The sequence below is a fragment of the Narcine bancroftii genome, chromosome 2 (assembly GCF_036971445.1).
Source record: "Narcine bancroftii isolate sNarBan1 chromosome 2, sNarBan1.hap1, whole genome shotgun sequence".
NCBI classification, from domain to species: domain Eukaryota; kingdom Metazoa; phylum Chordata; class Chondrichthyes; order Torpediniformes; family Narcinidae; genus Narcine; species Narcine bancroftii.
In genome coordinates, this window is record NC_091470.1 from 13,582,115 (window position 1) to 13,596,262 (window position 14,148).

General features: G+C 46.3%; 2 protein-coding genes across 5 annotated transcripts in view; both read left to right on the forward strand.

Annotated features, from left to right (window-relative positions):
• Window positions 1-13,896, forward strand: part of LOC138753211 (ovarian cancer G-protein coupled receptor 1) — a 115,160-nt gene extending 101,264 nt beyond the window's left edge. For 3 of the 4 annotated variants that reach the window (XM_069915892.1, XM_069915891.1, XM_069915893.1), the window contains exon 3: window positions 9,063-9,144. The gene's annotated coding sequence lies outside the window, so the exon portion shown is untranslated. Of the gene's footprint in view, window positions 1-9,062; window positions 9,145-13,329 lie in introns of those variants that run through there. The other variant, XM_069915894.1, reaches the window with a different exon arrangement.
• On the forward strand, window positions 9,155-11,816 carry LOC138753212 (ovarian cancer G-protein coupled receptor 1-like). Its single transcript, XM_069915895.1, has one exon. The coding sequence runs from the start codon at window positions 9,165-9,167 to the stop codon at window positions 10,221-10,223; it is 1,059 nt and encodes a 352-aa protein (XP_069771996.1). The 5' UTR covers window positions 9,155-9,164; the 3' UTR covers window positions 10,224-11,816.
• Window positions 13,897-14,148: the final 252 nt, after the last annotated feature.

Consider the following 14,148-nt stretch of genomic DNA (forward strand, 5'->3'; position numbering starts at 1 on the left):
TCCGCCATTCAACGAGATCATGGCTGATCTTAAAGTTCAGTATCCCGTCCCCGCCTTCTCTCTGTAACCTTTAATACCCTTATACTGAAGAAATAGATCTAATTCCCTCTTAAATAGATTTAATGAACCTGCCTCTACCGCCCTCTGTGGCAATGAATTCCACAGATTCACCACCCTCTGGGTCAAGAAATTCCTCCTCATCTTGGTCCTAAATGGTTTGCCTATTATCCTAAAACCATGGCCCCAGGTTCTGGATTTTCCCACCATTGGAAACATCCCATCTGCATCCGTTCTGTCCAGTCCTCCCAAAATTTTATAGGTCTCTATGAGATCCCCTCTCAATCTTCTAAACTCCAGCGAGTACAATCCCAATTTGCGCAATCTTTCCTCCTAAGTCATTCCTGCCATTCCAGGTATCAGCCTGGTGAATCGCCTCTGCACTCCCTCCATTGCAAGAACATCCTTCCTTAGATAAGGTGACCAAAACTGCACACAATACTCCAGGTGGGGTCTCACCAAGGTCCTGTACAGCTGCAGTAAGGTATCCTTGTTCCTAGACTCAAACCCTCTTGATATGAAGGCCAACATACCATTTGCCTTTTTAACCGCCTGCTGTACCTGCATGCTCGCCTTCAAAGACTGATGTACAAGTACCCCTAGGTCTCTCTGCACTTCCCCATCTCTTAATCTATTGCCATTCAAATAGTAATCTGCCCTCCGGTTTGTATTACCAAAGTGGATAACCTCACATTGATCCACATTGTAGTGCATTTGCCATGGATCTGTCCAGTCCCTCAATTTATCCAAATCACACTGGAGCTTCCTGACCCCCTCGTCCGTGCACACAACCCCTCCTAGCTTAGTGTCATCTGCAAATTTGGAGATATTCCATCCAATCCCCTCATCCAGATCATTAATGTAAATTGTGAACAGCTGGGGTCCCAGTACAGATCCCTGTGGCACCCCACTGGTCACCGCCTGCCACTCAGAAAATGAGCCATTTATCCCAACTCTCTGTCTTCTACCTGCTAGCCAGTTCTCAATCCACATCAATACTTTGTCCCCAATCCCATGAGCCTTGATTTTGGAAGCCAGTCGTTTATGCGGGACCTTATCGAAGGCCTTTTGGAAGTCCAGGTACACCACATCCACTGGCTCTCCCCCATCTATTTTACCTGTCACCATCTCAAAGAATTCCAATAGATTTGTCAAGCACGATTTAAATCCATGTTGACTCTGTCCGATCCCTTCTCTGTTAGTCATATGCTCCGCTATTCCATCCTTAATAATGGATTCCATCATTTTGCCCACTACTGATGTAAGGCTCACCAGCCTATAATTCCCCGCTTTTTCTCTAACCCCCTTTTTAAATAGTGGGGTAACATTAGCTACCCTCCAATCCATGGGTACTGATCCTGAGTCTATCGAGTTCTGGAAAATAATTCTTAAAGCATCTGCTATCTGAATGTCCACTTCCTTGAGTACCCTAGGATGTAGATTATCAGGCCCTTGGGATTTATCTGCCTTCAACCCCATTAATTTCCCCAAGACCATGTCCTTAGAGATACTGATTTCTTTCCATTCCTCCCTTGCATTAGTCTCTATGTTTCCCAACATCCTTGGGAGGTTATTTGTATCCTCTCTTGTAAAAACAGAACTAAAGTAAGAATTTAATTGGTCTGCCATTTCCTTATTCCCCATTATATATTCCCCTGATTCCGACTGCAAAGGACCTACTCTGGACTTCACCAATCTTTTCCTCTTGACATATCTATAAAAGCTTTTGCAGTCGGCTTTTATATTTGCCGCAAGCTTACTTTCATAATTTATTTTTGCTCTCTTGATTAATCCCTTTGTCCTCCTTTGGTGCATCTTGAACTGCTCCCAGTCTTCGGTTGCGGCACTTTTTTTGGCCAATTGATATGCTCTCTCTTTGGACCTAATGCTGTCTCTAATTTCCCTTGTTATCCACGGTTGAGTCACCTTTTTTGGTTTATTTTTATGCCAAACCGGTATAAACGATTTTTGCAATTTCTCCATTAGATCTGTGAATGCTTTCCATTGTCCATCCACAGTCAACTCCCCCATAAACACCACCCAATCAATCTTACTCAACTCCCGTCTCATACCATCATCATTCCCTTTATTTAAATTCAGGACCTTAGTCTCGGTTTTAATTTCATCACTCTCCATGTCGAGTGAAAATTCGATCATATTGTGATCGCTCCTACCCAAAGGGCCTCGTACAACAAGATTGTTGATTAGCCCCTTATCATTGCATAATACCCAATCTAAAATGGCCTGCTCCCGAGTTGGTTCCTCGACATATTGGTCTAGATATCCGTCCCGTAAACATTCAAGGAATTCCTCCTCCTCAGTATTTTTACCAATTTGACATTAAAAGAAAAACCACAAAGGTAGAAAAAAAATTGTGAGAAAGAATATGGAAAAGATACGAGTCAGACGTTTAATTACATTGGAGTAAAATCTTAAATTAAGATAGTAAGTCACGATTGAAACTACCGCCCGCTGCTGGCCCCCTCCCCCCCACAGTGTCTGGAACCTTATATCTGAATTATTAATTGAATAACAAATCTTTTCCATGTTCAAACAGGACGTGATGTCCCACAGCCAGTGATCATGAGTAGGTGGGGCAGTGTCCTTCTATTTAAGTAAAATCATGTACCTCGCTAAAAAGAGAGGCAAAAGAAATAGTGCGTCTGAATCAGAGATAAAGAATCATTATCTCCTGTTGCCACCTAAGGATTCAGTATCTAATTCGTCTTAAATGATAGCATTGAGCCCGCATTCACCACTTCATCTAGCAGCTCGTTCCACTCTCCCACCACTCTCTGTGTGAACAAGTCCCCCTAATGTTCTCCCAAACCTCTCCCCTTTCATCCTTAACCCATGTCTTCTGCTTTCTATCTCACTTGCTCTCAGTTGGAAAAGCTGACCGACATCCTCCTCATAATTTTAAATACCTCTCAATCATATCTCCGTTCATTCTTCTACGCTCCAGAGGATAAAGTCCTAACCTGTTTAATCTTTCCCTGTAACAGTTCCTGAAATCTGACTCCATCCTAGTAAATCTCTAAACTTTTTCTGTCTTATTGATATCTTTCCTGTAGTTTGGTGACCAAAACTGCACACAATACTCCAAACTTGCCCTCACCAATGTCTTATACCAGAACATTCCAACTCCTGTACTCAGTACTTTGATTTATGAAGGCTAATGTGCCAAAAGCTCTCTTTAAAACTCTGTCCACCTGTGATGCCACTTTCAGGGAATTATGTATCTGTACTCCCAAATCCCTCTGTTCTACCATGCTCCTCAGTGCCCGACCATTCACTGTGTACGTCCTTTCTTGGTTTGTCCTTCCAAAACGCAACACCTCACACTTATCTGCTTTAAATTCCTTCTGATATTTTTCAGCCCATTTTTCCAACTGGTCCAAATCCCTCTTCAAGCTCTGAAAACCTTCTTCACCATCCACAACACCTCCAATCTTAGTGTCATTTTTTAATCAAATTTACCACATTATCAACCAGGTCATTTGTATAGATGACAAACAACAATGGTCCCAGCACCGATCCTTTTAAACTTTTTATCTTTCTTCCTTAACCCCATGTCCTTTAGTTGTTATCTCACCCAACCTCAGTGGGAAAAGCCTGCTTGCATTTACTCTATCTATACATAAGAATCTAAGAAATAGGAGCAGGAGTAGACCATTCAGCCCATCGAGCCTACTCCACTATTCAATGGCTGATCTGATGATAGGCTCATCTCATCTCCATCTACCTATCTTTTCCCCATATCCCTTAAATCCCCTGCTATCCAACCTTATCCTGAAACACTATCTCATAATGCTCTATTTTTCTTTCATCCATGTGAATGATAGTCTCTTAAATGCCCCTAATGTTCCAATCTCTACCACCATCCCTGGTAAGGCATTCTTGGTACCACAATTTACTGTGTAAAAACCCCTGATGTCTCGCTGAACTTTCCTCTCTTCAGTTTGTGGAAATGTCTTCTGGTAAATAAATATGTCTTGATGTATTGACATATTTGTATCTTAAATATATTGACTGAGGAATATGTAAAAACCTGTCCAAACTTGTCTTAAATATGTTTACTGAGGTCGCCTCCACTGGTTCAATGGGCAGCGAATTCCACAGATTCACTGCCCTCTGGGAAAAACAGTTCCTCCTCATCTCCGTCCTGAATCTTCTATCCTGTATCTTGAGGCTACATCCCTTAGATCTACTCTCACCTACCAATGGAAAAAACTTATATGTTTCAGTAAGATCCCCTCTCAATTCTTTTGAAATCTAGTGAGTACAGTCCCAGACAACTCAAGTCTTATCTCTTAGGCTAACCCCCTTCATCTCCAAAATCATCCTACCCTGTACTGCCTCCAAAGCCAGTACATCCAGTAAGGGTACCCATGACAATTTTGTACACCTCAATCAAATCTCCCCTTCATGTTATGAGCCCAGAGGACCCCTAAACCCAGCAGCAATAGAAAGTCACCAAGACAAATGGTTACTTAAACAAAAGTTGCTTTTAATTATCTTTAAACATGAAAGTAGAATCATGCTTTACCTTATTACTATTAACTTAACCTAACTTAACCCCCTTCTAATTCTAAGTGCACGTGTATGTAATGTGTGTGTAAGTTTAGAAAAAATTCACAGTCCAATCTCACTTCTCACTCCTCCAAGTTCACTGGTTGCAGGAAATTCTTATACTGTGCACAGAATTTAACATCTATGAATTTCACCAGGCCTTGGTGCTTGAAAAGTTCATCGTTACTGCTCAGGAAGGTTCTTGTCGGTTTTCAGAGATAGATTTGTTGCTCTTTGGACACCCACAACTGATTCCTTCAGATCAGCCACTTCAGTGTCTTGCTGAAGAAACTTGCCCCATCAGGGTTCTCCAGATGATCTCCTCTTTCTTTCAGGTCACCACAGAGTTCCTTTTTGTTTCCTTTCTTTCAAGTGAAACATTAGGCAGCCAGACATCTCCTCTTGTATGGACCACAAGGGCTTTGACCAGGCTGAACTCAGAACTCACAACCACAACCCCTCTTCAAAATAGGGTTTTTCCACAAGCTTGCCAGCTTGTCCTGTTCTAGTCCCAGCTGCTGCTGCTGAACTGTAGAACTGAATTCTCTCTCTCTCTCTCAAAACCCTCTTAGAACAGCCAACTACACTCAGACAGACTGCAGTTCCGGACCTAATCTTCCTAATCTGTTGCTTTCCATTACTCCACAGCATGTCCAATCAACACCTACTTGTGAAGTCCTTGTAGGCATTCTTCAAGGTTTTTGCAAAAGCACCCAGAGCCTGGACTGTCCGGCTTGAGCAGAGCTCGGGCATTTTAAATGAGATTTGGTTGGTGTTTGTATGTGACCTACACTAAAGAACCTGCCACAATTTATCTCCTTTAAAACATATCTATATACAATATAAAATATAACATTAACTGTCACAATCAACACCACATCGTGAGGTTCTATGTTCTAAAGCAGCATTATTTCCAGGAGATCTATCCCAAGTGATGTTGGAGTTATATCCACCTTGCATGGCGATTAGAGTCTGGATAGCTCGCCACTGGCCTCTTGTTGTCCTCTGAGGTTAATTTGACTCCACATGCAATCGGGTATATAATGATGAGAGGGTTCAAGAAATGTGTAAGCTATTCGGTGGGGGATGCACCATAGATGAATTTTGGGTGGGCCACGTGTGATATCCCACTGATTAGGTAATGGGTGATAAGGTGATTAGAAGAAAAATGGCAGCTGCAGGGGATGCATTAATGGCAACGCTGTTGCTGGTGCGGACCCGGGAGAGCAGAGACACAGGCTTACTGCCCAGTCGTAATGTTGGCGGCTCTGTACAGGCTTTGAGTGACTTGTTAATGAAGCCGACGGCATTTGTAAGTCTGGGCCCAAGATGGCGGCGCCTGTGCTTGGCAGCAGGCACAAGGGGCTGCAAACTCCGGGGGAAGCAGCGGACCGGTGTGGGGCACCAGAAACTGGGAGAACAGCCCCATTGAGAAGGAGGAGGAGAGGAGACAGGACTGTGGCCACAGCAGCAGACCAATGAAGGACTCAGTGGCTGAGGGACCCGCACAGGCTGCGGGCTCATAGGAACTAGGTTTCGGAGCCAGGATTTGAGAGGGTGCTGTGGGCAAGAAAGGCTCCCAAAGGTCCTCAGGTGCTGAAGACGGTGTCGGAGGTTTGGGTCTGGTGGCCGATGGATCGAACAGGAGTCTGTGGGGCTGCTGAGGCTGCGGGAGGCGAATCCACAGACGCTCAGTGACTCTGAAGGGAATCTCTTTTGCTTCTCTTTCTCTCATACTGTAAGGGGTGCCAGGCAACTCTTATGGCAACTCTTTGCCTTATGGCGAGTAGAAGGCAATTTTGTGTAATAGTACATGTTCTCTACTATTACATGACAAAAAAGGAATCGAGGTGAACCATGCTGTAATGGGTAAGTTGGTCAATACTCAGGGAACCCAGTGGCCACTGAGAAAACTACGTGTGATCATGGGAATGTTCATTGGTAATGCGCGAGAAACGAGGATGATGTAGGGACAGAGTACGTTGGACAGAGTGTTACCATGTGGACCTGGTCGTGGATCTATTGGTCAGAATGTGCATTGAGGGTGGCGTGTGTTTCAGATTCCATGTACGAATATTTCTGAGAGAGTGTGGGTGATTGGGTTTACATTGGGCAGCGTAACCACAGACCAGTTAGTTTAACACCATGGTGGAAAAGTTTGAGAACCACGAGCCCGTACTGCCCAATTACACCCAATTGACCTACGCACCCGGTATGTTTTGAACGGTGGGTGGAAAACTCACGCAATAGGGGGAGAATGTACAAACTCCTCACAGACAGCATGGGATTTGAACCCAGTCCTGATTGCTGGCGGTGTAAGAGCATTGCGCTAACTGCAATGCCAACTGTCCACCCCAAGGTACTGAGTTGAAAATCATCTCAACAAGTGCACGTTCAAAGTCGGAATGGATTTTCTGGAACCAACTCCTGGTCCAAAGACGGAGGGGCTCGATGGCTGATGAGAGAAATGCCAAGCTGATACCCCTGGCTTTGTAAGGTTCAATGTCACAGCTGAAGTCCAGGGTACTGAAGGGGCTGCAACAGCAAGGACAGAAGGAGAAATGGCTTCTCAGATGGGAGGGGAATTTATGAGGGTCCATGGCCACAACAAGCCCCTTCATAAATACTAATGACATAATTGTGTGTACAGGCCACAACTTCTTCACTAAGCTTGGAAGGGTGGCGCTGAGGATGGGGAGATAAGGACAGGGTTATGGAATGGGCAGGAGGACAGGTCGCAAATCAGTGCAACCCAGAAAATTGCCCAGTGCTGGACTTGGGCAGGAAGGTTGAGGAGGTGCATTATAAGGTAATGGGGCCGACAGACCTTGGGGACATAGCCATAAAGTTCATTGAACAATGTATAGGGTGTATATTGGGCAGAGTATATAATGTCTGGAGTATAATGCACAATTATGACCATTTGACATATTTGAACCGTATTTAACTGATGTGGCTGGAGATCACCTGTGTAAGCCCTGAAAACAACTTAGAACACAAATGGTTGTGGAAATTGGGACCATTCTCTCCAAAACCTGTTGCGTCTGGGGTCAATTTGAAAATGGGCTTTGTTCGGTTTCAAGATTAATAGTTGTGAAATCAAAGCTGGTTCACATCAGCTAGAATTGGCTGACCAATGTACAGGATCTGGATGGCCTTGTGTTATTCCTTTTGCCTTCTTCCAGATCCCATTGTGTTCCTTCATGTCCCCATGCTTCTTCTTGTCTTTGTCCTTCTTCCAGTCCCCATATTCCCTCTTCCTGAGCTCCACGTGCCCACACACCTCCTCCCTCACCACCATTCGGGACCCCAAACAGTCCTTCCAAGTGAAGCAATACTTCACTTGTGAATCTGCAGGGGGTCGTCTGCTGCATCTGGTGCTCCCGCTGTGGTCTCCCCTACATCAGAGAGACTGGGCGTAGATTGGGAGATTGCTTTGTTGAGCACCTCGGGTCTGACCGCTGCAATAGCGTGGATCTCCCAGTGGCCGCCCATTTCAATTCTCCATCCCATTCCCTTGTCTATCCATGGTCTAAGCACTGCCAGATTGAGCCCACCCGTAAATTTGAAGAGCAACACCTCATTCTCCGAATGGGCCTCCTCCAACTGGATGGCATTAATATCAATTTCTCTGGCTTTCGTTAAAAACCACCCCCCCCCCTTCCCCCATTTCTTCCCCCTTTGCTTCCTCAAGCTGTGTCTCTCTCTCCCTTTTCCCTGTCTCCTTTCACACAGACATCATAAATTCTTACCTATCCCCTTGTATCCCACTTCTTGTGGGCCTGGACTCCTCCCCCAGTCGGCACTATTGATTCTGAGATTTCCTGCTTCTGGCTTATTCTGCTTCTTCCTTGACGAAGGGCTTAAGCCTGAAACGTCAGTGATATATCTGCCTCCTATAGATGCTGAAAGACCAGCTGAGTTCCTCCAGCATTTCGGTGTTTTTATATGTTTCTCCTTGTCCTGTCTTTCATCTTGTCCCATTCTCCCTCTCCCTGTCCACGATGCATCTCTTTCTTCCATATCTCTCATGCCACCTCCTGTTCCCCTTTCTCCTTCCGTCCTCTGTCTCTCCCCCTCTCCACTTTGTGATTCTTCCTGTCCCATTTCTGCCTCCCCTTTGTCTCTTCCTGTCTTAAATCTATCTCTTCCTGGGTGTCCTCTGTTAGAGCCTCATCCTGTTCCCTTCCTGACCTACCTGGCCCTCTTCCTGTTTGATTCCTTCTTTCTTTCTCCCTTGTGTCTCTTCCTTCTTACCCTCTCTCTCCATCCTGATTGTGGTTCCTGACCTATGACCTTCTACCTGTCATGCTTCACCCGACCCCTTTCAATGTTTCCAAAGTTGTGATCAGTACTTGCTAAATTACACAAAACCTGGGACCCGTTTGACATAATAAATTATGTTCTATTTCCCTTGACCTACCTTCCTTTAGGAGCACCAAAAAAGGCAAACCAATTTGATCATTCTCTTTGACTTCAAGACCACAGTGCGGTGAGCCAATCAGAAAAGTGCGTCCAGCCTCTTCGCCCTCACAATGGCCAACCAAGGGCAATGTCATGGAGCCAACTGCACCAACTGTACCCTGGATTATGAGATCCACCAAAGCTTGTTCTCAGCAATCTACATCTTTATCTTTATCGTCAGCCTGCCCAGCAGCCTTCTGTCCCTGTACCACAGCTACCTGCAGATCAGGCGGGGCAACGAACTGGGGATCTATCTCTGCAACCTGACCATCTCCGACCTGCTGCACCTCTCCTGCTTCCCCCTCTGGATCCATTACCTGTTGAATGATGATAACTGGGTGCACGGAGAGCTTCTCTGCAGGCTCACTGGCCTCATCCTCTATGAGAACATCTACGTCAGCATCGCCTTCCTCTGTTGCATTTCCATAAATCGCTACCTGGCCGTTGTGCACCCGCTGAGGTTCCACACCTTGAGAACAGTGAGGGTCGCATTTCTCATCAGCGTCCTCGTTTGGACTAAAGAGATCGGGATGAGTCTTTTCATCTTTGAACACAATGAGATGGTGAAAGATCAAAACAACCATCTCCTGTGCTTTGAACATTACCCCATCCAATCCTGGCAGAAGGGGATTAACTACTACCGGTTCGCAGCCGGATTCCTTCTTCCCATTCTTGTATTGGTCTTCCTGTACAACCTAATACTGATGTCCATCCACAAGAGCAAAGGCCTTCGACATGATCAAAAGTTAAGGATCAAAAAGTTGGTGCTGTGCACCGTCACCATTTTCTTCTTTTGTTTCACCCCCTATCACATCGTGCTCCTGATCCGAACTCTGTATGAGACGGACTGCTACTACGTAAAGAAATTGTTCCATTTTTACCATTTTGGGCTCCTGATAACCAGCTTAAACTGTGTGGCTGACCCGCTCCTCTACTCCTTTGTCTCGGAGAGCACACGGGGGGTTCTGATGAGACTCCTCGAGCCCTTGGTGAACCTCATCCACAGACAGCCAATGGAGCGAGTCAATGCACCAGATTCCTCCATCTTTCCTACCCCTGCCACTCGTTTTCCCTCAAGTCGGAACATTCTCTTAACTTCTATAAGAATTGGGACAGCTGACCCATCCTGACCCTGCCCAGACAATGCTGAGAGGGGTCAGTGCTGTCGGAGGTTCAGCAAGAGAGGTCTGCAGATGCTGGGGTTGAGCAAACACCAGTGCTGGAGAAACTCAGCAGGTCACATGGCATCCTGTCTCCATCTTAGGAGACAAACTATCTGCAGAAATTTTCTATAAACCTACTACCTCCCAGTTACCTCTTCTCACTCAGTCTCCTGCAAGGATTCTCTTCCTTTAAATTCCTCCGTCTCCATCACCTCTGCTCCCAGGATGAGGTCTTCCATTCCAGATCTGCACATCTGCCCTTGCCCCCCCACAAAGACAGGATTTCCCCCGCCCTTACCTACCACCCCACTAGCTTCTGCATCCAACACACATTTTCCTCCCTAATTTCCGTGATCCAACCACCAGACACATCTTCTGCTCTCCTCCTCTCTTCGCCTTCCAAGGGACTACTCCTTCTGTGACTCCCTCATTCACTCATCCTTTCTCGCCAATCGCCTCCTTGGCATCTACCCCTGTGAACGCAGGAGGATGCCCCACTTGTGCCCACACCTCCTCCCTCAGCACCATTCGGGGCTCCAAACAGTCCTTCCAAGTGAAGCAACACTTCACTTGTGAATCTGCAGGGGTCGCCTACTGCATCCGGTGCTTCCGCTGTGGTCTCCTCTACATCGGAGAGACTGGGAGATTATTTCATTGAGCACTATCCCTCTGTTCACTTGGAACAGCAAAGATCTCCCATGGCCTCCCATTTTAATTCCACAGCTCATCGCCACACTGACATGTCTGTCCATGCATTACCACACTGCGGCCTCCTGCAAATTGGAGGAACTATTCCTGTCTGAGATCCCTCCAAGCTGAGGGCATTAACATTGACTTCTCCAGTTTGCAACAATTCCCTCTCTCTTTCCCTATCCCTCTTCTTTTCTTCACATCCCTACCCCCATCCGTGGATATCCCCCTTGGGCTCCAGTTTCCTCCTACTGTTTAAAACGTACCGGGGTGGGGGTGGTGGGGGAGAGTATGTTAACTAGGTGGTGCAGACTCATGGGCTGTTACTGTGATGTATGTCCACATAAACATTTTTTTAAAAAGCCTTCCCTCAGTGAGCTACTCCTTTTTAACCCTCTCCCCTTTCACTTCTCGATTTTTTTTCTCTTCTACCCCACCCCTCCACCTGCATCCACCTGTTAGCCTGTGCTCCTCACCCTGCCCCTTCCTCCCATCCCCCTGCACTCACCATTTTATTCAGGTGCCTGCCTGCTCTCTCCATATTCCTGACAAAGGGCCTGGGCCCGAAACGTAGGTGAAGTTGATGCTGAAGTTCTCCAGCACATTTGTGTACTACAGTTGGGGTACCTCCCTGTCAGCTGGACATAATCCCACGTGCCAGTCCACTCCCTCAGCTCATCTACCTTACCTGTTTGTAAAGCACAGGAGATGCACTCAGGCTCCACTTGAATACAGGCAGTTCTTAGTCCAAAGGAGAGCAGAATATGTTGTGTATATTCTTCAGTTCAAAATATTTTTCATAGATGTCTCTCAACTTAATTACTGATGTATTTTTTTATATTAAAAAAAATCACTGTTTTAAAACCAAAACTTGGCGTTTGAACTATTACACTGGGCCAAGGACCAGCATACGTTCCTTTCACTTTTAGGAATGATGTTCTTACCAGAACGAGGTTCAGGGATGTTTTCCTGAAAGAACCGGGATTAAGAACCAGGATCGAAGTTGAGTTTGTAAAGTAATAAAGTTTCTTTTCCATTAGCTCTTCTCGATGAAGCAACATCTCTGTTGTACTGGGAAGCGTGAAAGTCTGCAGATGCTGTGGGTTGTAGTAAAAACACAGAAATGCTGGAGGAACTCAGCAGGTCTCGCAGCGTTCATTGGATGTAAAGACAAATTACTGATGCTTCAGGCCTGAGCCCTTCCTCAAGGTATTAGCAGAAGGTAGCCTGGTACCTGAATTAAAAGGCTGGGGGAGGAAGGGCTAGGGGAGGAGCACAAGCCACAGGCAAAAGGTGATCGTTGGACATGGATAAGGTGGGCAGGTGAGAATTGATCGGGGAGGGGGTGGTGGCTCTGTGAATGCAGAGCTTGGGGAATGGAGACATAAGGATGGGGGAGAGACAAGAGCATGGGGGCTAATAGAAACTGGGGAGGTCGATGTTAATGCCATCTGGTTGGAGGGAAGATTTCTCCAACTTACGGGTGGTGTCAGTCCGACAGTGCACGAGACCATTGACAGATATGTCAGGAAAGGAATGGGATGGGAAATTGAAATAGGTGGCCACTGGGAGATCCACGTTGTTGCAGCGGACAGAGCCGAGGTGCTCAATGAGGAAAACCTCTACTTTACTATTTCCATCCGCGGCAGTGCCACCTCCAGTCCCTGGATTCTCCTACAGTCCTGTGATCTTCAGAGATGCTCAGCCTCCCTGATCTTTGCCGCTCTGAGCTGCTGGCTATACTTTCATCAATGAGCTTGAAGTGCTGGTCATCCTCACGGCACCTCTGCAGGAGGGGGAGGTGGAGAAGCACACGCGGAAAGGTGCTCGATGAATGCCAGTGGGGGTGGGAGTGGGGTTGGAGCTGAGAGGTGATGGGGGAAGGGTAAGAGAAAGATGCTCAGGAGGGAGGAAGGAAGGGAAAGAGGTTGGGTGATGGGTAGAGGAAAGGGGTCAGAAGGATGAGGGAAAGCGGGGATGGGGGGGAAGGAGGAAAACAGAGAATGGGGGAAGGGGATGACCTGAAATTGGAGGTCGATATTGCTGGTTGGACACTGTTGGGATGGAATACAAGGTTCTTTTCTTCCAATTTACGAATGGCCTCAGCCTGGCAGTACATGAGGGCATGGACAGGCATGTTGGTGTGGCAATGGGGTGTGGATTTGAAGCGGTTGGCCACTGGGAGGTCCTTGCTGCTGTAGCAGGTGCCCAATGTCTTCATCCACGTGTGCACCAAATGATGCAGATCTGAGGGAGAGCAGGGAGTGGAGACTCAGCCCACTGTGTCCTACCGCCCAGTCCTGTATCAGCCTGCTCTGTACATGCTTTAAATGGACTGTCAAAGAAGCTGTCAGTGGTTTATTTTAAAATCTTGTGATTGCAGGGTTTGGGACCAAAATGGTGGCACCTGTGCTGGTAGCATACTCAGGGGTTGCAGATTCCGGGGAAGCAGAGGACTGGACAAAGCACCAGAAAATGAGGAGAACACCACCCCCAACCCACCCCCGCTTTGAGGAGAAGCAGAGGAGACGACCCTTGGGGATGACGGTGACCACAGCAGCAGCCTCACGGGGAGGGCCATATTCAGTAAACGTCCCCTGCAGATTCACCAGTGAAGCATTGCCTCACCAGGAAGGAACTCCTGGTTTAGATGCGTTGGGTTAGATCCTGGCAAAAGTGAGGCTGCCCCGCCCTCTACTGGCAGCAGAGGCAAACAACAATAGCAATTGGAGTAAAACCCTGCAGACACTGTAAATCTGAAACAAAAACAGAACCCACTGGAGCATCAGTAGGCCAAGCAGTGTCGATGGGGAGAGAAACAAAGACACGCTTCAGTTTAATTGAACTAGAAATTTTAATTTTTTCTTTCTTTTTCAGTATTTTTATTAGCATTGAAATTTCACATCCAAAAATACAGAGTAAATACAGATACATTACACATAAATCATATCATTTCTTCTGAGGTACCCCATATTTTAATCAAAGATATATTGTATTGATATTTTATTTAAAAAGGAAAATCTAAACCCACTACCAAAAACAGAAGACAGGATCCTTATCAGAGAGATAAATTACCTCATTAATCAACAGCTCTCTCTTCTCTTTGGCTTGGCTTCGCGGACGAAGATTTATGGAGGGGGTAAAAGTCCACGTCAGCTGCAGGCTCGTTTGCGGCTGACAAGTCCGATGCGGGACAGGCAGA